The 24,532-nt window shown below is 45.0% G+C and overlaps 1 protein-coding gene across 2 annotated transcripts in view; it reads right to left on the reverse strand.

The window, feature by feature from the left end:
- Positions 1-22,603, reverse strand: part of ALDH1A3 (aldehyde dehydrogenase 1 family member A3) — a 37,736-nt gene extending 15,133 nt beyond the window's left edge. The window contains exons 1-8 of one of the 2 annotated variants that reach the window (XM_072869320.1): positions 22,449-22,584; positions 19,763-19,844; positions 18,734-18,838; positions 12,575-12,715; positions 10,171-10,300; positions 8,418-8,479; positions 5,542-5,670; positions 3,042-3,155 (exon numbers count right to left, since the gene is read on the reverse strand). In XM_072869320.1, coding sequence (XP_072725421.1) covers positions 3,042-3,155; positions 5,542-5,670; positions 8,418-8,479; positions 10,171-10,300; positions 12,575-12,649 — 510 coding nt within the window. In that variant the 5' untranslated portion in view covers positions 12,650-12,715; positions 18,734-18,838; positions 19,763-19,844; positions 22,449-22,584. Of the gene's footprint in view, positions 1-3,041; positions 3,156-5,541; positions 5,671-8,417; positions 8,480-10,170; positions 10,301-12,574; positions 12,716-18,733; positions 18,839-19,762; positions 19,845-22,448 lie in introns of both variants that reach the window. The other variant, XM_072869319.1, reaches the window with a different exon arrangement.
- Positions 22,604-24,532: the final 1,929 nt, after the last annotated feature.

A 24,532-nucleotide genomic window follows, 5' to 3' on the forward strand; every position in this document is an offset into this window, starting at 1 on the left:
GTGATACTAAAATGGGTAGAAGAGCCTGGTGGGTGGCTGAAGCAGGTAGAAGTCGGGGATAACGTTCTTAAATTATTTGAGTCTCCTACTGCTGTGATGTGTTGGGTCAAAACCAACCCCAGAATTAATGTCTGGTTTAGGCAGATCTGAAAGGGTGGGCTATGTGAGAGAGCTACAGGAACTGTATCCTGAAGTTTTCTGCTACCCGGAGCTGCAGAACAAGGCATTTCCCACCCAGTGCAAGCTACTGAGCAACACTGGCAGTCAATGGGGCTCCAAGGTTTATGAGTTCTACTTTTAAAAATAGGGAATTCAACTTCTTAGAGTAGATCTTGCCAAGGCAATGATGAGAACTCACTGTTCCTATCTGTTACCATTCCCATACCAGAAAGCCATGTAGAGATTTTGACATTTAGGAGAAAACTACTTCTTTCTGACAGTTTAGGCTGAGCTGCACCACACACAAGAGTAGCTGAGACATGTTCCTTCCAAGGCAATACCTGAGGATGTCAACAGACAAACTCTGTCTAGCTCTGCTGTGGCACTTTCTGCCCAGGAACGTGCTCTGACCATCTGGTGGAATTTATTTGGCCACACTCTCCTGAAGGGAAGGATTTACTCTCCTTCCAGAATTTAATCAAAGTAATGTCAAACTAAGGGTTTTTCCGCCCACAGAAAAATTGTTTCATATCAACTGTTTTCCCCAAATTCTGACTGACTGCGCTATTTCTTTTTTACACTGGTAACACCAAAACAGCAATTTCTCTTTCTGTTTTAAAAAATGGAATTCCTCACAAGAAGAGCATAAATCAAGCATCAGAACCATTTAGTAATCTAATTTTGTTAGAAAAAGTATGAATTAAAACTATTTGGGAGCTTCAATTGTTAAGGCAGGTTATTTTAAGTGTGACCTTATATTTGAATTTCCTCATTTTGTAACTGGTTTTCTTGTATTTTACCTTTGCACACAGCAATCTTAACTTAATTTCTGCCTAAAAATACTGTTGCCCTGGAGTGGAGCTGTGAGCAAGGAAAGCAGTTGGCTTCATTTCTGCCAACTGTGGCTGGCAGTTACAGGTCTGCATTTCTCATAGTTTGCCTTTGTAACTCGAGCAAGGCTCCTGAATCTAGCAGTACAGATCATCTCTAGTCACTCAGCAGCCTAGTCCTAGAGACAGCAGAAGTAAGTCATGCATCCTGCGGCAGATACACATAGCTTCGCAAGAGGCATTACTACAAGCTAGCTGGCCAAAGAGGAGTAAGTTAATAAACTAAGGGAAAGCAAGAAATCTAGATGGGAAAATTTTTGTGGAGTTTAAGATCAGTATTTCCAGGCTGGCACTGAGCCCAAGCTAGGGCTTAAAAACTAAGTCAAAATGTATTTTGAATTAGCTTCACTTCCTGGCTCCGAAACAGTAGCATTATGCTGCAAATACTGCAGAGATGCAGCTGAACTCACAGATGGGTGGAGGGGGAAGAAAACACTTCTAAATTACACATGCATTAGCAAAGAATCTGTCTCCCTCGGTGTTTCCTGCACACCCATGGATTAGGAAGACAAGCACAGTGTCTACAGGAGTTTTTTGCCTACAGGCTCCAGCAGCTGAGATTTCCCTTCTGCCCTTAATCCATTGGATACTCCTTTTTCATTAAAAACCCAAACAGACCCATGTGGGCCAGATGAGTCTATAAGCTCTATTGTTTTCATACAGACAGCATCTAATCTGGGCTAAAAGTTTCTGACCTAGGATTTGGAGGAAAGCATGTATCTGGGTAAACTCCTAGATTAGACCAACTATCAAGAGAGTAAAAGCTCATTGTGAACTTTTACTTTATTGCGTTTGTGTTTGTTCCCATGATCCCTATACAGAAACAGAGACTTAACACACCTTCTCCTATGGGATAAGCAAAGCAGTTAGCATGTACACAAAGCCACTAGATGGTACTGTTGTTAAATGCAGCAGCTTTTGTGTGTTTCGTGAGTTACCTTTACCGACCAAGAATACCATTCATGGTGATTTGTCATCATGCAATTAGATTACACTCCGCAATTGTGAAGATAGACATACGAATGGATGAATTCGGCAAATGCTCAGCAAGAATAACGTTACTTAAGGAAATAAAAAGAGAAGAGACTATATTTGCCTCAACTGCACCCACTGGTGTCAGCATTTCCATTCTTTGGACACTGCCCCTCTTCAGGGGGTGCGTATATATTGCAAGAAAAATCTAGAGCAGCGCGTGGAAAAACATTCACATTTCTAAGCAAGCTTTTGTTTGAGAATTTGCAGCAGTGATTACTGGAAACAAATTTGTTTGCATGCCACAGCTGTGTTCAATTCCGTGGACTAGGCCAAGCCATGCGCTCCTTTCCCCCATGTAGGTACAGAAGAGGACAGCTGTAGGTGTCTGACAGTGCAGAGGTCTCGCTTCCACCCCTCTCCTAAGCAGGGCAGCTGTAGCTATTTACAGGAAAAAAAAGAATAGAAGGTGCTTTACTGTGCAGGTCTCAAAAGAAGCACAAATGTTAATCCCATCCACGTCAGCAGAGGAAGCCTTTGGCACAGGGACATGTTTTTATTTAAGTCCTAGTTCCTCAGAGGTAACTAAAGCTGAGGAAGAATTGTTCAGGACTCTGACTGACATGTTTTCCAGTTGCACACGCTTGCAGGGCAGGACTGGCAGGCAAATTTGCCCAGAAGCTCCATCAGATCAATGACATGATGTTAAGTCACTGCCAGCCTCTCCTCTAGACTGTCTTACCTTATGTCAGAGCATCTATTACTTACAGTTCTTACAGAAATGTGGTGGTTTGGCAAAACCCAGCTTACAGAGATGTGGGATTATCACAAGCACAAGGACCTGAATTAGACAAATCCCAAACACTTCTGAGAAATCCTGCCACATGGAATGTGATGGAAAATGGTGTTGGCCCTACAGAAATCATTGACATTTCATTGGTCCAGTCTTACGTGGATGGCAGTTTTAGAAGAGAATGCAAAGATGAACAGCAGGTGTTTTATAAGAAATCCATCACCTACCTTTGTTGATCCAGTAAAAGCAATTTTATCAATGCTGTGATGGGTAGAAATAGCAGCTCCGGCTGTGGGGCCGTAGCCTGGCACAATGTTCACCACACCTGGAGGGAAACCCACCTAAAACAGAGGTTAAATACAGCTCTGTAAAGAGAGATTTTGAGCACTCTGGAGCTGATCTGCACTCCTGAGAGCTGCAGTTCAGTTCTCAGGAAGCTTGAATTAGTTGCACTATATTCCTTGCAATTAAAAATTGCAAGATGCAGTCAAGGAGCCCATACCAGATACATCACTGTTTTCCAGACTTTCCAGTAACATGTCTGTGTGCTACCAGCTGGAGTAGATGTGGGTGAAAGTAACAGCCATGCTTAGGAAATGCCAAGTTTCAGTAAGAATTCTTGGAGGAATCCCAGTTTCAAGTCAAAAGAGAATGAGTCTTCTGGCCAAACTTAGCCCCCAGCTACTGCTGTGCAGCTGGAGCCAAGGGGTAACTGAATGAAAGTTTGTTTTGAACAAAGGTTGACATTTGTGGTTCTTCAGGGGCCAGAGGGATTAAGAAGTCAGTAAAACCTCACTAGATGATGGGGCTAATAAAACAGGAATACAAGAGCAGATGGTAACAGACTTATGCCAGTTTCCACCACATTTACAACCTAGATTAGCCAACTAGTAATTTTGCCAAAAGAGACAAATGGCAAAACTTTAGGTGAAATTCTAGTGCGAGGAGAAGTACAGGACTCACTGGTCTGTTTTTACTTCCTGAAACAAGAGTTTCAAGGACTATGCTCTTCTAGGCTAGCCCTCCCCTACTACTGATTGCACAAGGTTGTTTTCCCTGCATTTTGTAACAACAGAATTGCAGGATATTAAGCATTCACTTCATTTCTTGTGGCTTTTTAATATAAAATCTCAATAAATGCAGTTGCTCCTTCTCATGTACTACCTTGCAAAAAATTATCTTCATGAGGTTTTTTTTCTTTTTTTTTTTTTTCATAAACTGGAGGGGCAGTCTGATTTCTTCTATGGACGTGACAATGATAAAAGTGAGTTTAATAGAGTTTGCATCTTGGCTAATGAGTTTTCAAGAAAATACTGCATGTCAAACTGTGCAAGTAATGGTGTTTGGAGTCAGCAGCAAAGCCACAAGGAAACAAAAAATTGGTTCAGGTCACACTGAGCCAAAAAGTTTTTTCTGTTTTTCAGCAAAAATTAAAGCCAAAATATTTTGGTTGGCCCAAAATTATTTCATTGAACCTAACACATAGCTTTGCTTGTATGTTAACATCTTCTGCATCCTTTTAAAGATGAGGGGAAAAAAGTTTAACTTATTCTTCTGCAAAACTGCAAAGAATTTAGCTAATTTTGGGTGGACAAAGGAGCATCTTCAAATAAAATTATTCTGCTCTAATTACACTTCTGCCTTGAAGGACAACTGTAAGAAACAGGCAGCTTAGAATTTCAGCTAAAAAAATTAATTTCATCAGAATTGAATAGCTTTTTGGGGGCAATGCTACACCTGTGTTTGGGGAGCTGTATGTCAGAGTGAAAAAAGCAGTGGTGTGGCAGGGCTAACTAGAAGTCATGAAAACTGCACCCTGTGGTCACTCATCTTGTGTAATCTTATTACATCAATTAACTGCAGGAGATACTTAACTGGTAGTATTTTTGCACTGCCTTTCCTGACAGAGGAGCCTTAAGTGTCAATTATTAAGGCATCCTTCTATTTTCTCCCAGGCTAAGCCAAGAACAGACAAAATCATCATTATCATTAGACTGAGCCTAACGAACAGACTCTTCCAGCTGAGAGGCAAAAGCATATCTACAACCCTTTTAGTTTTCCTCACAATTAGTAACATACGTAGATACAGGAAGCTGATGTACTGACCAGTCCTCGAAGGTACTGTGCACCTCCCACCACCTCTGTATGACTGATAGATCTGAGGGCACCTGAGATCCTACCTGACAAGCCCTAAACCAAAATTCTGAAATCCCAACCTATGATATTCCCTTTATGTCAGTATTGAGTTGGATTTAAAGGCCAGACATAGCTAAATTGTTCTATGAACCGCAAAAATTATGAAGAATTGTTTCCCATGGCACTCTGTCTTGGTTGAATTATCCCACTTAAAAATGGTACAAACTCAACACTGCTGTCTAATCACACTCTTTTTTGTCCCATTGTCTAATAAAACTGAGCTGTAGCCTTTCTCTCATTTAGGAGAGGGGAAGACAAAGCAGAAGAATAAAAGCACCATTTTTTCTCTCTGCAGCTTCCTGAGAAAGAAGAAAAAACTACAGGTTTTGTGATCTTTGCTACCTTCCAGCTAGCCACTGCCAGTCATGAAGGCCTGTGTATGAAAAGACTGAAGACAGAGGTTGTTCTCACTTTCCTCTGTGAGGCTTTAACACCTTTAAAACCTAAAAATCTAGACAGCCAATTCAAAATACAGTCTTGTTTATGATCTTGAAAGAACAGTACCTACACAGGATGTTCAGATTTCCTTACCTCCTTGATCAACGAGCCAATGTACAGCGATGTGAGAGGAGTTTGTTCAGCTGGCTTAATAACCAAAGTGTTCCCACAGCACAGTGCTGGTGCCATCTTCCAAATGAGCATCAGCAACGGGAAGTTCCACTGCAAGAAGACAAGGCTGGTCAGATCAGCCCAGCACAGTCACCTACTCTCTTCCACGCAGCATTTTCTCCACCTTCACACAGCTCAGGGAGAAAGAAGCAACTGGGAGGACAGCCACAAAGAGAAGCGGCTGCTTACAATACTGTGTTTGCTTGGACTACGCAGTATAACTTCCTTGATTTCCCCCTGAGATCCCAAATATTGCTGCCAGTCCTCAAGCTAATCCTGTAAGTTGGACAAACCTCTGCACGATGTGACCTCATTCTTTACAGGAGTTTGATCACACTTTGTATAGGATCTTGGCTGTTCACAGAAATTGTGTTGGAGGCAGTGTCCTGATGCATCACTTTTGTACAGCGTCGTTATGTGGGGGAATTACAGGATGCAACTGCTCATCGAAAAAACCTCATTTTTCTGTGTTAGGTATTGGCTGAGTAGTTAGGAGTTATACAATATCATTGAGTTCCAGGTTTATAACGAGGAAACTGCAGTGGATTGTTCAGTCATGGAAATCCAGGGGAGGTCTTATACTCCCTTCAAATTGCAAATTGCTCCTTTCCAATTAGTTTTCTTATTTGGAATTAGGAACCAGTCCACATCAGTTTCCTCTGTGCTAATCTCTTTCATGGTCATGTGTATTTGTAGATCTTGGAGCCTAAGCAAGAAGTGGAAAATCTAGCTCACACTGAATCTCAGAAAGGTCATTTGGCAGCAGAAAGGGTTTCTTCATTAAAAATAATTAATGCTGCTTTAGGGATGGTGGAAGCAGGCCAACAGTAAGGGGACTTCTTGTCAGGACTCAAGCCAAGGGCCTTTGGCTATCAACAAAGAAGCCAAATATGTTAGGAATACACAAATTCACACTTGCAAATAAATTAGCAGTGTAGCTTTTAAGAGAAGAGTTCTGTTCTAACCCAGCAGCTCTGAGACAAAGCAGAATTTAGTCTAATGTGCTATTCTTCAACTTGCCTCTCCATCTTTCCCAGACCTGTTTCGTTTCAGTGATCTTCTCCAATGGCCACATCCCATGATTTGCCCATTTGTCTTTTTCTCCTAAGCCTTCTTGAAGGCCTGACTTTGCAGCTTGAGCCATCCACACCTACACTACTTTTCCACACTGTCAGAGCATGACACAACTCCATTAGGAGCTTTCCATTGCAGAATGGCTGGTGAAAGTAACAGTAAAAGACTCCAGGGCTGCCTCATGACATCACCTTGGGATAAAGCTCAGTCATATGCTGCACTTTCTAAGAACTTCCCTTGCTAAGAATGTTGGTTTAAATATAGTCAAGCCACAGGAAAAAGGGAGGATTGTTAATTGGTCTAGGAAGACATATGCAGAATAGGGACAGAATCTCTTTAAATCAAGTAGGAATATACAAACTCACAGACTGCTGGTGTTGGAGATCAAACTGGAAAAAAAATTGAAGGGGATTTGTTCTAAGTAAACTGAAGACAGATGTGGTTTTGTTGACCCCAGTCATCCTTTTCACAAACACAGTGTTGAACTTGAGTCAAATTTGGTTCTGTACTTTCTGTTGTATTTATTGCTGATGTAGGGTCAACCTGAAATACTAGAAGTCCCACTATGTCCCCTTATAGTGGCCCTCCAAAGCATCCTACATGTAGGCTTTTAAAGAGATAGTTTCCAAAAGCATTGCTGAGTGCCAAAGGTGGCTGAAGTGTGACCAGGAGATACCTTTTAACTGGTGATCAATGTGAGGAACCTGATGTTTTGACCTTAAGTCACAAATTCTAGTTGCTCACAAGCAGTCACATTGCTTGTTCAACCAGAAAAGCTGTGCAGAAGTCATCAAGCCAAACATCTGATAACTAGTACTGACCATCTCCCACTTTGCGCCACCTTGACTTTGCTGAATAGACCCTACCATCTTACCACCAGGGATATAAGGTCAGTCCTGCTGAAGGAAAAAGCAAAATTTCTCCAGGTATCTTTGGAACTGGTCCAGACCTGGTATTCCCAGGGTCCAGCAAATCCAATACTCCACATGCATTTCTTTCAATCTCTCCTATAACCTTATCCCAAAGGTCAAAATCTTCCATGGACTCTTACTGATCCAAGTAGCCAAAGAGAGAATCTTGGCACATCACCATTTGCCTCACGGCCTGTAGGATACCACATTCAAAGCATTTTACAGCCAGACAGGAATAAACTATGTCTCCCATGTAGCTGTAAAGTCTTCCTGACTGTCTGTTTAAACAGAGCAAGCAACACACACTAAAACTGGAGGTATTCCAAGAACTAGCCACACTGTCCCCTCAGCAGAGAATGAGACCTCAAGGAAAAGAAAACTCTGTTCAGTGAGATTTAATCACAGAAAGCTCAGAGAACAGCCAGGCGTTATTAATAATGGATATGATTTAAAACTCGAAAGTATGCATCAGCACTAGGCAGCAAAAAGCTAGCACACGTAATGACAAGATGGTTGTCCCAGCAGTGCAAGAGTCAGAGAGCTCTGACTGGTCTCTGGTGACTGGTGTCAGCCTTAGAGAGGAACAGAGCATCTGATTAGGAGACCCACCCTTCCATTGCAGAGGACTTTGTGTTGCCAAGAGCAATTGGCATGGGGGTAAAACAAGAAACTACATCAGGCCACTGAGATGGGAGTTCCCTACAGAACAGCTGTACTTAACTAGGAAGCAAATGGCTGCAGTATAAGATGGGGAGTGCACATGTACTTCTTCCAGTTCTAAGGGAGATGCAGGGCACCATCACTGCTACTTACTGGAGTTATAGCTCCACAGACACCCATCGGTTCGTGCCTGGTGAAACAGACAAAATTTTCATCTGCAAGACAAAAGAATAAAGGAAGACAAAACAGTCAAAATCCTTGCTTCTACAGAAAGAGTGTAAGATGACTGCACACTAACAGGTTAGGGACATAACTAAAACCATATTGGACAAAGAACCCTATATCTGTTCATCTTAACTCATGCCTCTGGGACACCCCAGGCAGATGAAGATCTGTTTGAGAATAGGTCTTGTATTAGCTTAAAAGCCAAACACTGCTCACGTTCACAGTGGAGCCTTTTAAAACCAGGAGTTCAATTCCTTCTGCAGTCTCCCTGTGTTGAGGCTAAGGTGAAGGATAACTCCCTACCACACTGAAGAGCAAGCACAAATTTCATTCAGATTGTGTCTCACTGAAAGAAGCAAAGCACTTGTTTCCTGAGGGGGAGAGTTTTTAAACCCGTTTTGTAACAAGAATCATATTCAGTGTAACAGGAATTGCACTTCTGGTAAGAAATCACAAAAAGATGAAACTCTGGGATTAAAGTAATACCATTCACCTTAAAATACTGCTATTACTCTTTCAAAGAAAAAGGAGGAAGGACATTTTCCTTACAAATTCATTATTGACGAAAACCTAGTTTCATTGGGAAGATCTGACAGAAAACATGAACATTTCTAATTACAGTTTTTGGAAGTGATCTCAAATCAGGACCAACCAGCAGTGTCCAGGCAAGCAAAGCTTCACGTTACTCTGAACAAGGGTGACAGATCTCAGTTTATATGACTGACATCGCTCCCTTTGCTGCCTGCATAGACTGAACTAGTTCAGCCCTTCGGAGCTCTTCCTCTGGTGACTAATTTTTGTCTGCAGTGCCTGTCCTTCACACAGCCTCAGTGATCACCCACATGCAGGGACAAAACAGGCTGATTTTGAAAATACACCATATTACTCATTGTGCCACACGGACATCCATTGTCTTAACTTGTTCTCCCCAAAACCATATTTGAACTTATATAGCTGAGCCAAAGTGTTCTCTCTGACCCTGCCACAACAGTGCAGTGTGACTGCTCTGGCTCTGCAGCCTAGGGAACATTTTGAAAAACCTCTTTCAAGTGTCAGAAAACTTGACAGGGCCCCTCCAAGACCTCAGTGCTTTGGCTCCTGAGAAGAGTCAACATCTCAAACCTTCTCTTTAATAAAAGTTAAGAAAAAGCACTATGTGATCTCTCTAAACATCTGTGAGTCAGCACTGTCAGGGATGCAGGAATGTCAGCAGGTGCAAGGCACTGGTGGATTCCACATCAACTCTCTGCCACATCCCTGTGGCGTCTAGGACAGCACAAGCTCTGCTGCCTTCATACAGTTCTGCCTAGAAACCTCTATCCTTCCACTCTCTGGCATCTTAATTCATTTCAGTGATACCTAATGAATAAACTCCCCTATAATGTGTGGGGTTTTTTCTTTAAGAATTAGTCTGACTTTAAAACCAAAAAGGTTTCTCTGTTAAAAAAGCCACAAAAGAGTCCATGCATTATTTTCCAGAGATTTATCCAGGCATTCACATTGTTCTCCCATTAGTTTAAATCTTGAAACACGTTTACTTAAAATGCATCCTGAGATAGAAAGGAAATGCAAGGCTATTTTTGCAGGTTTTCAGAAACCAGCCTTTCCATGCATCTCCCTCCCAGCAGGCCTCCCTCCCTGATCCCATCCCAGCTCTGAAACTGGGTCTGAAGGAACTTACCCACTGGGATAGTTCTGCCCTGAATTTTATCAGCCCATCCAGCATAGTATCGGAGTGTTTTTATACAACCTTCCAGGTCAATGAAATAAGCCTGCAGAAAAGGTTTTCCTGTGTCCATTGTTTCCAGAGTCTGAAAAAACAAATTGCATGCACTGTCAGAAAAGTCAATGTTTTTTTCTTAAAAAAAGCTTTTAGAGAAACTCCTTGTCAATTGTATTTTGCCTTGTGCTGCAGACATGGGGTTTCTTTCCCTCACCTTATATTTAAGAAACAAGCTTGTTAATACAAATAAGGTAGAAGGGAGACTAGACCCAATAACCCTGATGCTTACACAAGTTGCTTTGTTCAGTGATTGCAATGAAAGTGCATCCTCCAGAAGCCCCCAGAAGGTGCTGTGGGTGGGATACAGGGCCGTGGCCTGGGGCACTGGTCAGAAATGATGTGAGTGTCATGACTTCACCGTAACTGACCCTCCGACGCAGATGTTCTGGATTCCAGATGGTGTCACTGAAATCAGTCAGACCCACTTTCCTTTTATTTGGAAACCTATTTTTTCTGCTTCATAGCCCTAAAACCAACCTCTGAAAAGCCTCTTTTGTCCACAGGATGATAGAAAACACATTTTTTACACAGTTCTGGTAAAGTAACCTTTGGGCTCAGATCTGTGCTGAGACTAAGGCAAGCGAGAAGTTGCTTCACTAAAGCTGCACTGATGCTGAGCAGCTCTAAATGAAGTCCAGTCTCAGCCTGTGTCCTTCTCACTGTTCTGGACATTAGCTCAGTGAATGCTTTGTTCTCTACTCAGGTCATTAAATGGGATACTGGTGCAAATGGCCAGCACATCCATAAAGGAAGTACTATCCCTTGGTAGATTGAAACATCTTTGTTTACATATGAAGTCATAGCCTGTCATCTTCCACAGACATTAGGGTCCAAACAGCACTCAAACAGACATTCCCCTTGGAATGACTAGGATTGTTATCCACTCTGAATGTCTGCTAAAATGACTGATTTTTATAAGTCATTACTTAGCATGCAGCCAAGGCAGCTACGGCTGGTTTTCTGCAGTGAAAATAACAGTGCCAAACAAGCCCTCCCAGATCAGAATGGCAGCAGAAAGCTTGAAATGAGTGTCCTGATTATGGAAAAAGGAGGGTCCTCTGAAGTCACATCAAAAAGTGAGCAGAAGATTAACAGGGTGCATTCACACACACACACGTATACTTTTTTTTTTTCCCCTTTTATTTGCTGGCCAGAACTGCCTTCAGACCTGGATTTTTTGGTTTTGTTCTGCTGAAACTGGAAGCTGTCATGTGGTTAAGAGACACTGTGTTGGGGAAAGAGACCCAGATCAAAACAGTTACGCAAGTACAGCCTCCTAAGCACATCCCATGTATGTTAAGTCCTACTGACCTCAGTGGGACATCAGCTCAGGAACTTACACATCTAACAGCACTAAGTGTCATAAATGCCATTCCCCTGAAGGCAAGCAGAGCCAAAGTGCAGCATTGAACTGGTGAGTGCTCAGGTCCAAGATCTTAGGTATGGACTGACAGCAGCTCTAAGCTGAGAGATGCTAGGATCTCTGGGTGTGATGGAAAGGTGTCCAAGGCCCATAGAGTCTAAAGGCTTCTACCAACTGCATCACATTTTAGCTCAGGTCCTATTCCCCTTGTTCTGCACCAGAAGGACTCCTTCAGGACAGGATGGGGAATCATTAGCAGTAGTTCTTCAGTGCAGAAGGCCAAGTTAACACAGCTTCATGGCTATAAAGAGATTTTCCTGAGCCAGTACATTCAGTAGGGAAAGAAACAGTTCCCACTTACACACATTTTAAACTTTGGATGACATCCAGCAAGAGAAAGATTCTCTTTCCAGCCCCCCATTTTAGGGGAAGCAATTTGCAAAGAAGTCAAACTGACCTTGCATTTTTGTAATAAAAAAGGACTGTGTCAGTTGTGGTGGTTTGGGGTTTTTTTGTTTGGTTTTTGTTGGTGTTTGTTTTGAGTTTGTTTATTGGTTGTTTTGAGGTTTTTGTTTGCTTTTTTAAAGGCAAGAGCTGGGAGACAGCTATGAACATTGATGACTGTTAAACTAAGAAAGAATGTTTATTGCTTTGAAAATTTAAGTATTAATATCTGTAATCACTCCAATAACTAGCTAAAGTTTTGGAGAAGAAGTCAGCTATATAGAAGAACTAACAGCCTCCTTCTGAGACACCTAAAATCATCCTGCAGAAAGAGGAAGATAAGCCACGACTCCTGCATGGACTCTTCTGCCCTTCACAAAGGGAGAGAAAAGAAAAACATTAGGTAGATACGGATGCAGCAAAATCAGAGGGATGGAGCTGAGTTATCAGCCAACAGATGCTGGTTTATCACTGCTCACCGATCACAGTACTTACTGCCAGGATGACTCTGTCTCGCTCGAGAAGATCAGCCAGCTTGTGCAGGAGTCGTCCTCTGCTTAGGGCATCCATCTGTCTCCATGGAGCCCCCCTCTGGAATGCTGCCTTCGCTGCTTCCACTGCATTATCCACATCAGGCTAGAGCAACCACGTATGCAAGAAAACCTTAGGTTACAAGGAAGGAGCTGGACAATGGCACAGAAACCCCATCAGCCTGCTTCCTAGACGATGCTGGGGTGGCCAAAACCAAGTTGTCTGACAAAACCACTTCCATCTTACTCCTGGATTTGGACCCAAGCCTGCAATAAGTTTTGAGTTTGGCCTGGGCTGATAAACAACCTTGGGGCCAAAGTACCAACAGGGTCTTTCAAGGGTCATTTTATGCAACTGGTTTGTTTATACAATAACCCAGAATCATGTTCCTGCCGATACAGGATGTAAGTGACACTGGGGGAGGATGGAGAAACAAGATCCCAATTCTGTTCCCATTACAGCTTCCCTAAGTGTGACAAGCCATTGGCCTGCATGAATCATCCTCCTCCGAACAAGTGTGGGAAGGAAAGTCCCCCATGACATGAGAGATCACTGTTTTATCCAAGGGAACAGTCACAGCTCAGATCCTACCATTCAGTCCCACTGGAACCCATGCCAATAACAGTTGACACACTAAAAAAGCTCCCTTAGATCCTAGATCACACTTCCAGAACATTTCTACCAGATGGGAAGGGTTTTGTTGACAAAGACATTTCACCTACACAGAGTTAGTGCCACTCTCCCTTCATCTCCCAACTGCTTTACCACCCTCTGGACCAAATCTAACTCTCTTTACCCAAGTTACTACTCAGATGGGCAGCGAATTCCCTCTCTTCCCACACCACCACCCCCAGAGAAGCTTCATGCATTTGCTCTGGCCACAGTATGCCCTGGACTCCTCCCTTCTCCCCACATACATTGATTAAAAAAGTGAAGCCAAGGGCAACCTCCCGACCCAATAAAGTCAATGGGAACATTGCCATCAACATCCACAAGGCCAAGACTGTACCCCAAGCATACATAAAGCATACTTCACCCTGGCTTTGGACAGAATCCTGCTCTATGTAATGTCTGGCACAGCCCTAACATCATTTAGCTGATGGAGAACTTGCACCTCACCACAATATGTGGCTCAAGGGGGTGGGAAAGGAGGGAGGGTTTCAGGCCTTGATTGTTCCTCATAGCACTTCACCAGTTGTTCTCATTTATGCCTTATCTCAAGTTTTGTCTGGATACAATTACGAAGTAAGCCTCTGCACTGATCCAACAAGGTCTGGCCATTCTCCCCTCACAGGAAAATGTGTGGTGCTCAACCAAGAAAAATGTTATGGGGAGACATGTTGCCTTCTTACAGTAAAAGTTCATGGAGAAAACAGCAAGTCATCACCCACTGAAATGGCACCTTACACTAAATTTGGCTCCTTTTCTTTACAAGAAGATTACACAGCATTAAAACAGTCTGACCTGTACTGCCAGGAAAAGAACCCCACCCTTTTGGAAGGGCACTGATGGGGAAACCATTGGAGGAAACTTGTGCTGTTACAAGGTGTTAAGAATGGCTCTGGTCAAGCAAGGGTGCTGGCAGGGCAGAGGTAGCAAGCAGCCGCTGTGCGTAGGCAGGCACATCCTGCCTGGGGCCCATCACCCACAGGCAGAATGGGCCTTCAGAAAGGTTCACTTCAGTTGAGTTGATCTGGATTCACACTGGCACATCACAAAAGCCAGAACACACCACCAGCCACTGCACATTTCTGTACTCCCCATCCTGCCTGCTGGAATGAAGATTCAAGCTGAAAGAAGGCAATATTTAATGCGACAAAGCAGACAAAGAAACACAAGAAGTGTGTCAGGTTTAAACAAGTCTTCCCTTAGCAGCAATTGATTAGCTTCTGTGACCAGGCTGGGAGCACTGACATGCAGAGCATTGGGTCTGCAGTGGCACAGGCCACAACGCAGCATGCCCTTGGTACTGAGGGACTTCCCACCACCCTGGCACTCACAGGAACAGGGATGAGATGGCTGTGTGGGCAGGGGACTTCAGTGCATGCCCAGATATTCCCCATCTTCTAAACATGGGAGCATCTGAGCCCTGCTGCAGCTCCTGGAAGTACTAGTTGTCTTCATTCTTGTCTCTTTTCTCAGACATGCTATGTACACATAGCAGCTTGGACACTGCAGTCACCGTCACACAAGCAAAAAGGCTTTCCCAAAACACCCTTGGGGTAGCACCACCAAGTGAAATCTTGTGAGCTTACACAGCCTCAATAGGCCTGAGAGACCAGCAAAAACAAGGAAATTCTTCAGGAAGGCTGAAATGCCATTCTTAATCCATCCTGTTATGACTAGGCATTAGGGGAGTCTGAATGGCATGTTCATTGCAGGCATGTCGCAATAGGTAGGCACAACGCGTGACAAAGACTCGTAACTGTCAAGGTGCCAGGGACACACTGTGGTATACAAAACCACAAGGAGGAGGATGTCCATGCATCCTGGTGCTCAGTTCTGATCTATACAGATTTATTGAGTATTACATAAAAAGCTCCGCTAAGAGAATACTAAGATTGCAAAGTCAAGCATTGCAGCATTGGGAAATGCCTGCAAACCTTCACACCCACCCTGGATGTTTGCATTATGGTACAACCCCCAGTTACACAACTGCATACCATTTTCCCCTGAACAAACTCACACCGTTCTTTGTTCTAAGCTACCTCCTCCACCTTCCTCCTCTACCTCAAGTCCTGCTTATCACTGCTCCATTTCTATTCTGCCCCTTTTTCCTCTCTCCTGCCTCAGCAGCAGGCTGCAGAGCACAGTAGAGACCATCACTCCACTGGCTCTGTGAGTAGGGAAAACACCTGCAAAAAAAGCCTTGCTCTGCTTCAGGCTCAGTGTGCACAACACTGCTTCGGTTTGGCCAGTAAGGAGACATGCCAGGGATGGAGCACACCCAGTAGAGACTGTCTTTCTTGACTTCATTTACTAACTTCTTTGAAAAGCCTCCTCTGTGCACTTCTTTGGAAAGGCAGGAGCATGACACAGTTTCTCAATTAGAAGAGGTTCAGAGCTCACCTGCTCCCCTGCAAACAGTCTACACATTGCATTGCTCTAACTTTGGTTCGAAAGCTCAAAACAGCTACAACCAGCATCTTAACAGCCTGAAGTGTCCAAAGCCATTGAGGGCATTGCAAGTCTGCTGTAGGGAACGATATTCCTGCATCCTCTTACCTCATCCTGTCACTGCAGTCCGAGGGGGGCAGGATGACTGTGAACAAAACTTTTACAACCCTCCCTTCAAAGATCCACATGGGAGAGTGAACTGCTTAGAAATGATTGTGACAGACACTCCACAGCATTGAGTCTGCTCAACAGTCACAGCTGTGGACCTGCTGCCCACTCTCTGTGGCAGCCAGCTGAGCTGGGCACTCTGAGGAAGAAGCACCCTTCTGCCTGTCCTTGATGGACATTAGCAAGCTGCTAGAAGCAAAAAGACTGTCTTCAAGTGTTATCGACAGCACCAGAGAAATGACAATGGCACAAGTATTTTTGCCTGCACATGGTAACACCAAGACTGGGTGGAAGTTCTGAGGCTGCACTGTTTGCTGGGGCCAGAAGTCTAATGAAGAAAGTTATTCCTTCTCCGTTATCAACCTGTCAAACACTTGGACACTAAGCTGTTATCTGGGAGGCAAAAAGCCTCCAAGCATCCAGTAGAAGCATTTGCCATCTTATTTTCAGTGCTTCTTTTTCCACACAAGACTTCCCTTTATCCCCCAACTATCCCATCAAGGGCAATTCTGTCTTAAATTCTGTAACTCAGGAACAAACAACAAAACCTTTGCTCCTAGCCTCATAAAGCATTGGCCAAGTTTCAGCACCAGACTAAACTGTCATCGCTGAGATATCAGCTGCCAAATTCCCACCCTTCACGTGCAGCCTAAGCAAAACATACTCTGCACAACCAGGGAGGGGCAGGTTTCTGTTCAGGGCTAGGGAAGTGGAGTCATGCTCCCAGCCTGCTGTGAAAGCAGAGCCAACCCTGGCACAGCACAGCTGAATCCAGAGCCAGTACCAGGGACTGCCACCCCTGCGGTGGTACTGACCGGCACAACCAAGTATGGTGGCATGTAGGGACAAGATGCTGGAAAGCGCCACCAAACACAACTCACCACTTTCTGTAGTAACTCCAACAAACTGGAGTTACAGACCTAGGAGGGGATGTTCAAGCAGGGCAAAGGAAGTCTCAGGGGACTCAGTTTGCCCAGAGGACAGTGGGACATGGTCAAGTGTCACCAGTAACCAAACAGCTAGTTTGGGATGCTTCTCCCCCCTGACTCTGCCTTCTAACTAATCCAGATCCATGTCTAACCCCATTCAGTCCCTCACAAAAACCTACTTAGAGCAAAAAATAAAAATTAAAAAAAAATCTGAGTGATGTAGAGGGGTGGAAGAAGAGGCTTTTGGCACCCAAGGTGCAGCTAACTTACATTCTTGCCTGCAATTATTCTATCCACCAAGGAATCAGACAGCTAGGCTGAGTATCCATGTGCAGAGGGCTCTACTGACTGGCCCCAAGGAAAGGTTTACACAGTGACTCTCCTGCCAGCTCCAAGCTGAAAGCTATCCTTGAATTCAGGCAGGGACAAGTCTCAAGGAGGCAAACTGCAAAAATGGCTTTTTAGATTTGCATAACAATTTCCTTTAACCAAGTCATTAAGAAGCAGGCTTGAAATACTCATGTAATGCTCTGTAACTGCTTGAGGAGACACTTAGCTCAGGGAACAATAGCAACGTCATGGTTTCTGCCTAGCAAAATATAGTTGCATCAGAGTTGCTTCAACTCTACTGTTTACATGCCACTGCAATTAAACACAGTTGTGTCCTACCCAGTTAGTATAAAGGGATTACACATAATGTTTGGTTCTGCCTCAATCTGTAATTGCCCCATGGATGCACAGATCCCCCATGGCAACAGATCTCAAAGGCTGCTTTAGTGCCATCCAAAAAGAACGGCTACCTTACACACTATTTGCATGCAGGCTGGAGATCTGTATTGCCAAGCAAGTTTGCTCCCATCTCCAGAAGGGTCAGGCTCTATACTCTACACAGTATAATACCAGAAAACACATTGCACCTGCTCAACTAGTATCACTCCTACTAGGAAAAGATGCCCAAGGCAGCTACCTGGCTGGAAACCAGACATCAGGCCTCACAAGTGTTGGACAAGCTTAGATACCAAGAAAAAGAAACCACAGTACAGGCAGAAATGCCCACACTGCCTGTCACTTACTGCCACCAGCAATGAGCAGCCAAAGCCCTGGTACAGCAGAGAAGCTGTGAATCACTTTCCCATGACATACTGCAAAAAGCCACTCTTGGGCCAGCTCTTTCCCATAGATCAGGCCAGTTGGCCCACAGATGAGCTGTTTTGGACAAAAAGTGTCACATCTGATTGTTCCTCACCTCAGACTGTTACCAAACCCAAGCAGTTATGTTCCAGGCCTCTCTACAGCACACCAGGCCAGGGACTACTAGAGTTCTTGAGATACTGGTTTGGTTTTAACTGATAGTTGCCACATTTGTGCAGAAGGCCAGAACCCATTGTAACAGTTGGAAAAGCAGGACCACATCTCTAGCAGAAATTGGGCAGTGTTTGCATGACTTAGCTTAAATTCCCCCAAGCACTCAAGTTATTTGTTGATTCTGTTTAAAAAAGGGCAAATTTCAGTTCAGCATCTCCAATAGGCTGCCATGCAGCTTGTGCATAAACCACTCCCAACACGAGGCCCAAGTTCTGTCAGGGATGTGCATACACCATCATTGCTATTTCCTCAGACTGGCTGCTTCCTTCCAGTCTATAACACAAGAACGATGCTGAATCTCATTCCTCCGACAGTGTTCAGCAGGCAGCTCCTACCAGGGAAAGTGACTCTGCTGAGTTGGACAGTATCAATCCCACCAACCCCATGTAATTCTTGAGCAGCACATCTAGTGTCCCAGACCTCCAGCTCACAGTCTGGCCAGATGTATGTTGTTGTTAAAAGTTAGCTTTTCCTCTGTGTGCTTCCCTACAAAAGGGGGTCCCTTGGAAACTGTCTTTTGCGCTGCCTTTCTAACTACACTTACCTTGTCTCCTTCCTCAATGTCACAAATTTTCTCCAGCGTTGAAGGGTTGTAGGTGGGGAACTTCTTTCCACTTGTAGACTCATGCCATTCATTGTTAATAAATATCTGAAGAGAGAGCAAGGGGATGGGGAGGAGAAAGAAAAAAAACCCAACGATGTAGACAATGCAAAAAAGCCACAAGTACTCCTCAAAGGTCCCGAGGCTCTTCAATTTCCATTGACGGCAGAGTCAAGTGTGTTCAGTCTCTCTCCCAGGGAGACTGTTTGTGATACAGACAGCATTTATCCAAACTAGAACCTGAGCCAGAGAACAGGCAAAAAAGTCTTCGTGCACCCAGTTAGTTTTGAACAAGAGGAAGACAGAGGATGGGGCCCACACAGTATAACACCATAATTTGGCAATGAGAAACAGACAGTTTTTGAAATACATCTCCATGGGAACAGCAAGCAGACACCAAGAGAAACTCCTATGGTTCAGGCAAAAGGAGCCCCTTGTTACATGCTACAAATGAAATGTCAGCGTACAATATTACTTGGTTGTTTGTATCCTGCCCTGGGCTACTTCCACGACTTGTCCCCCCCCAGCACAGTCCAGAGGAGGGCAAGTACTGGCTCAGTTCTACCCCACCATGCCTTGTCACAGGCTAGATCAAGCTTCCCACGTCACTTGGAGTAGTCTGTGACAAGATTTAAGTGTTTCAAAATATTGCATTTCCAGAGCAAGAACAAACAGTCCCAGCATTGCGTAACTGAAAATGCATTAAATACTAGAGTGTTGTTACTCACTGTAAACAGAACATGAATACCTATATACAATTAATTGATTCAACATGCATCTTACCCACGCTGTGATCTAACTTGGCAGTGTTATATTTTATAAATATACTTTAAGTAAGATTAGATGAAGTAATCTTTATTTGTAGCCTGTTAGAGGCTGTAAGCTAGTACTTTTACTTGGAAGTAATCCACATTTGCAGTCTTGTTTATGAGTCTCTACACACCACCAGGAGATTAATGTTGCATCCCTTACATTCGGAATTCCCACTGCTTTGGGTCATAGTTTTCTTTCCTTGGGCAGCTTTTTTCCTGAAAGGAGTTTCTTCTGACTATTTCTGCAAAAAGCATGAGATGTAACTGGCATAGAAGCTGCACTTTTGGACCCACCTGTTTCAGACAGGCAGAGAAAAAGAAAGTTTTGGCAAAAAAGTAGTCAAGTGAAGTCACAAGAAAAGGTACAATGTTAGAAATATTAACTCAATTGATAGTAATGCTCCCAAACTACCTCTATTATCCAAGTGCTGCATTTTAACATTTACACATTTTAACTTCAGTTTTCCTTTGTTTCACTAATGAAGAAAGTAATATTATAAATGTGGGAGATATGACAGGAACTGTAAAATTACAGAGTCAGGTATACGCTCACAAACTAAGGACTGGGGAAGGATACTGTTTTTCCTCCACATTCAACATTAATTCTATGTAAAGGGTTGGGATGGGAAAGTGATGTTCCTATAAGAACTAGTAAAACACGAGAGTGACAAGATCAGGCTGTTTTAAGTGTAACATATATGCTGGTATCATTCTGGGAATCACATCACATAGCCCGAGTCTTTGGTGCCAGGACTTGAAACCAAACAGAACAGCGTATCAACCGTTCACGCCTCATACCCCGGATTTGGGACACAGGATTGTGGACAGATCACTTCCATCACACATCCATGACAAGCATTAAACTGCTCTATAAGTAAGATCTTTGTTGAAAATTTTTCCTCTCCCCCAGCCCTGTAACTGGTAGAACCGAAAATAAAAATCTCCGCTAAGCAGAGCAAAGTGTGCCGTCAGCTGTAAACATCTGGTGAAACTCAGAGCTTGTAGAAAACCCCTCACAGTTTTATGAAAACTGACTGTGGCTCATTATTTTCTCAGATGCACCGGGAGCATCAGTCAAATGTCAAATTCACACTTTTAATTAACATTGGTTTCCACTTTTAAGAGACTACCTTGATACCTTTAGTGCACAGAGTCTCTGGCAAAACTCTGGAGAATAAAAACCGCATGCTTTAAAACATACATGGCTACAGGATCAGATCCCAAAGGAGTTTTTAAAAGTGTTCACAACAATAAAAATAACAAAAAACAGAACATTGGGATGTTTAAGAACTCTGATGGCCGTGTCCATTTTGGACGCAGGAAAGAGCTGTTTGTGCAGCATTACGCCATTCTGCAATCAGCAGCTGCAGATCCAATTTGCTGCTAAATGACAAGTTTATCTTACAAAGAAAAAGTAGATAAATTTGGGATGTTAAAAATTAATCTAGTCCAGTGATAACCACTAATTGCTAATCTGTTTCAGTACTTCAGATGCAGAATTCAAATCAACACCTCACTGGATAAGCTATCGCTGTTTACTCCTTCTCACTGCAAGACAATGAACTTCAAGTTCTGCTTTTTTTTTTTAATACTTAATACAGAAATGTAACAGTAATTAATACACTCATTCAGCCCCTCTAGCTCTTTTAGTCCAGCCACATAGTTCAAATTATGGCAGTCAAGGCTGCCTAGCAGTGTAACCAGCTGGGATATTTTCCCCACTACACAAGACAGCGGGTCAGGCTGTTGTGGAACAAAAAGCAACTCGGCTATCGCAGAGCTAGGGCTGCGTTAGGGAGCAGGGATTTCTGCAGCGGTGCTCAGCCCCACACCAACACCAGCCTCACCTCTGAGGGACAGAGTTATCAAGCTCAGGAGCCTTCAGTTAAATCCAAAAAGTCAGGACTGACCATTTAAAGGTCATTTAAATGGAAGATGGATGGAGAGCAGAGAGATACAGGTTTGTGTGGGCTTGCTGCCTGACTCCTCGTCCCACGGGGAGGCCATGGAGGAGCTCTGTTGGGACAGCAAGCCACCAACAAGATATGCATGAACACCCTCCTCTTTGGGAGCTGTGGGGTGGCCCAGTCCCACCACAGAGCCCTTTCACAAGGCCGAGTCCTGCAGGACGCTGGCCCTCCTCCACACTCCCTGCATTCACTGGGACCCCAAACAACACCCTGGCACTGAACCCCCTCCCAGCAGGGCCCCTTCCCACTGCAGCAGAGCTTCACACCAGGTCAAGGACAGCTGAACACAACAGGCAAGCAGCTTCCTCACAGATAAACCCCTTCTCACCTCTGCCCAGGCTCACCCCATCCCAATCCAATTTTGCTGAGCACTAATGTGATGCTAAAAGCATTTACTGGGCAGGTTTGTGGGCACAGCACTGGGCGCTTGGGAAGATGGCTGTCAGGGTGACAGGGAGGGGACAGGCCAGCGTGGCACCACGGGCCTCACACAGCAGGCCTGCCACTGATCAGCACCAGGGCCTGCCAGACAGCCAGGGAGAGATGCCCATGGGCACCTGGGGCAGCACCACAAATATTTTAATTTTTTTTTTCCCCCCTCTAAAATAGGGTTAGTTTCTTGGGCTTTAGGGCTTGGGGCAACTGCAGCTCCCCTAGAAATGCCACAGTCATCTGCTTGCTCCAGTCACTCAACCACCCTTACACTCCCATAAGCCTACTATCTAGGGCAGCAGGAGGGATTAAAAAATTTTTTTAAATGACAGTGAGGGAGAAAATTTTATATTAAAAAAATAATACTTCGTCACCAGCCTGACTCCATCAAGCACCGGCAATGCCGCGGCAAAGCCCGCTGCCCACCTCCCCTCGCCAGCTCACCTTGGTGTACTTCACCTCCAGGCTCCGCAGGGGCCGCGGCAGCGGCGGCACCTTCCTGTCAGGCTGCCCGTTCTCCACGGCACCGTTGAGGGCGGCCATGGCCGCGCCGTCGAGCCCGCGCCGCCCTCTGCCGCTGACAGACGCCGCTGACCGCCTTAAGAGCGGCGCGCGCCGGGCGCCACCGCCCGCCCCTATTGGCCACCGCCCCGCCCCGCCCCTCGCCCCGCCCCCGCCCGCGCCCCGCCCCGTCGCGCGGCCGCGGCCCTCAGGTAACGGGCGGCGCCGCCCCGCCGAGGCACCGCGGCTGTGGCGGGCCGGGGGCGCCAGCGGGCCGCGCCGGCCGCCTCGGGGCTCCCTGCGGGGCTTCCCGCGGGGCCGTGGCGGGGGGAGGCCCGCGGACGCCTCCGCTAGGAAGTGGCCGTCGGTCAGGGCCTCTCCCCCGGCGAGGGCGGCGAAGGAGGGGGCCGTGTCGCGGCCGGGCAGGCTTCGGGGAGCGGAGCAGCCACCCTGGCTTCTCCCAAAGGGTGGCACCAGGGTGGGCGTGGGAGGACGTGCCCTCTGCAGCCTTCTGCCTCTGCGTCCCACCGAAACCGACCCAGAAGTCAGTCACAAGAGGCCGCTTGCGTGGGTCTCCACGGGAATACCCCCGCTCCCCCCAGGCATGGTGTGGGGAGGTAGGCTGTCCGGGAGGCTCACCCCTCGCTTGTCGTGTTACACCCTCTACCTCCAGCTACAAGGGCCTTTCTCTGCTGTTCCTGGTGCCCTGACTTCCTTACTCCAACCTGCTACACCCCGTCCTTCACTTGGTGCCTCTGCAGAGCTTTCCAGGGCTGATCAAGAAGAGAAGGAAGAAGCATTACATCAAACGTCTGATGTGCGGCTGACAGCAGCTCCTCCACATCCTGTGTGCATACCTGAGCCTGGGACCAGTTTGACCACCCCACTTTGACTATCCCAGTCGAAGGACTTCAGCCTACCAGGGCAGGGCCAGGCCCTTCAGCTGAAACTTCCTATGATGATAACCAATATAGTTGAGTCCCACACAGTCAACCTCCAGTACGGTGTTCATAGTAGCATACTCTGAACATTGAGAAAGATGCTGTCTTTCAAGAAGTCCTAAAGGATATGGAACATGTCTAAAGTGACAGATCTAGGCTCTGCGCCTGAACAAGTTCATTATGTATTGCTTAACTTCATTCGAATAAAATATGTGTAAGTCTTTGCAGGCTGGGGGCCAGGACACTAGGAGCACCCTTACACCCACACACACATGGAAGATAATACAACATATTTTCCATATAGCAAGTGGCAAGATGCCAGAAGTTATCTTACAAAATGTTTCACAGAATCTGTAATCCCCAGCAATAGTCAGCACTTTGCTGTTGGAATGCTTAAAAATACTCAGTGCTTCCAAAGGCAGATAGCCTGTGATATCATAGCGGCATAAGAGTTAGTGCTGATTCAGAAGGGGAAAGTACCACTGAGGAATCAAACCCCACTTCCTGCAGCTTGCAGGATGTTCTTGGAGGTCCTCTGTCCAGGTGAAAACCTATTTGATGGTGCTTGGTTCATGAGAGCTGCCAATAACACAAAGGCAGATTTCCCCCCCCCCCAACCTACATATCTTTATGAGACACATCACTGAACCTATTTGTATTGAACTGTCAATACTAAAGGACTCATCCTGCCTAGCAGTTGCAAGATTAAATTTTCTTTTCACATGGGAAGGTGCTTCAGTTATAAATAATTTGTGGGACTATCCTTGTATGCAACGGCAGAATCACATGAGCGTTCTCAGAAAATAAAGGAATACATTACAACAGCAGAAGCATTTATTTCTAAGCTGTCCATTTTTAACTGTCCAGTTGCTATTTCCCACAAAAGCTACACAAGCATCAAAGCTAGAAGAATCTCTTAACCAAATCCCTACATAATCCTGGCCCCAATAAAGAGGCGTTTGGATCCAAGCTATCCTTAGATGTCATCAACAAAACTATGAGGTGACTGATAGGATGCGCAAGTTAAAGTCTGAGATGGAAGACATTTCTGTCTATTCTCTGGAAAAGACGTGGCCACTGATCCAT

This window comes from Ciconia boyciana, chromosome 8 (assembly GCF_034638445.1).
Source record: "Ciconia boyciana chromosome 8, ASM3463844v1, whole genome shotgun sequence".
Classification (NCBI taxonomy): Eukaryota; Metazoa; Chordata; class Aves; order Ciconiiformes; family Ciconiidae; genus Ciconia; species Ciconia boyciana.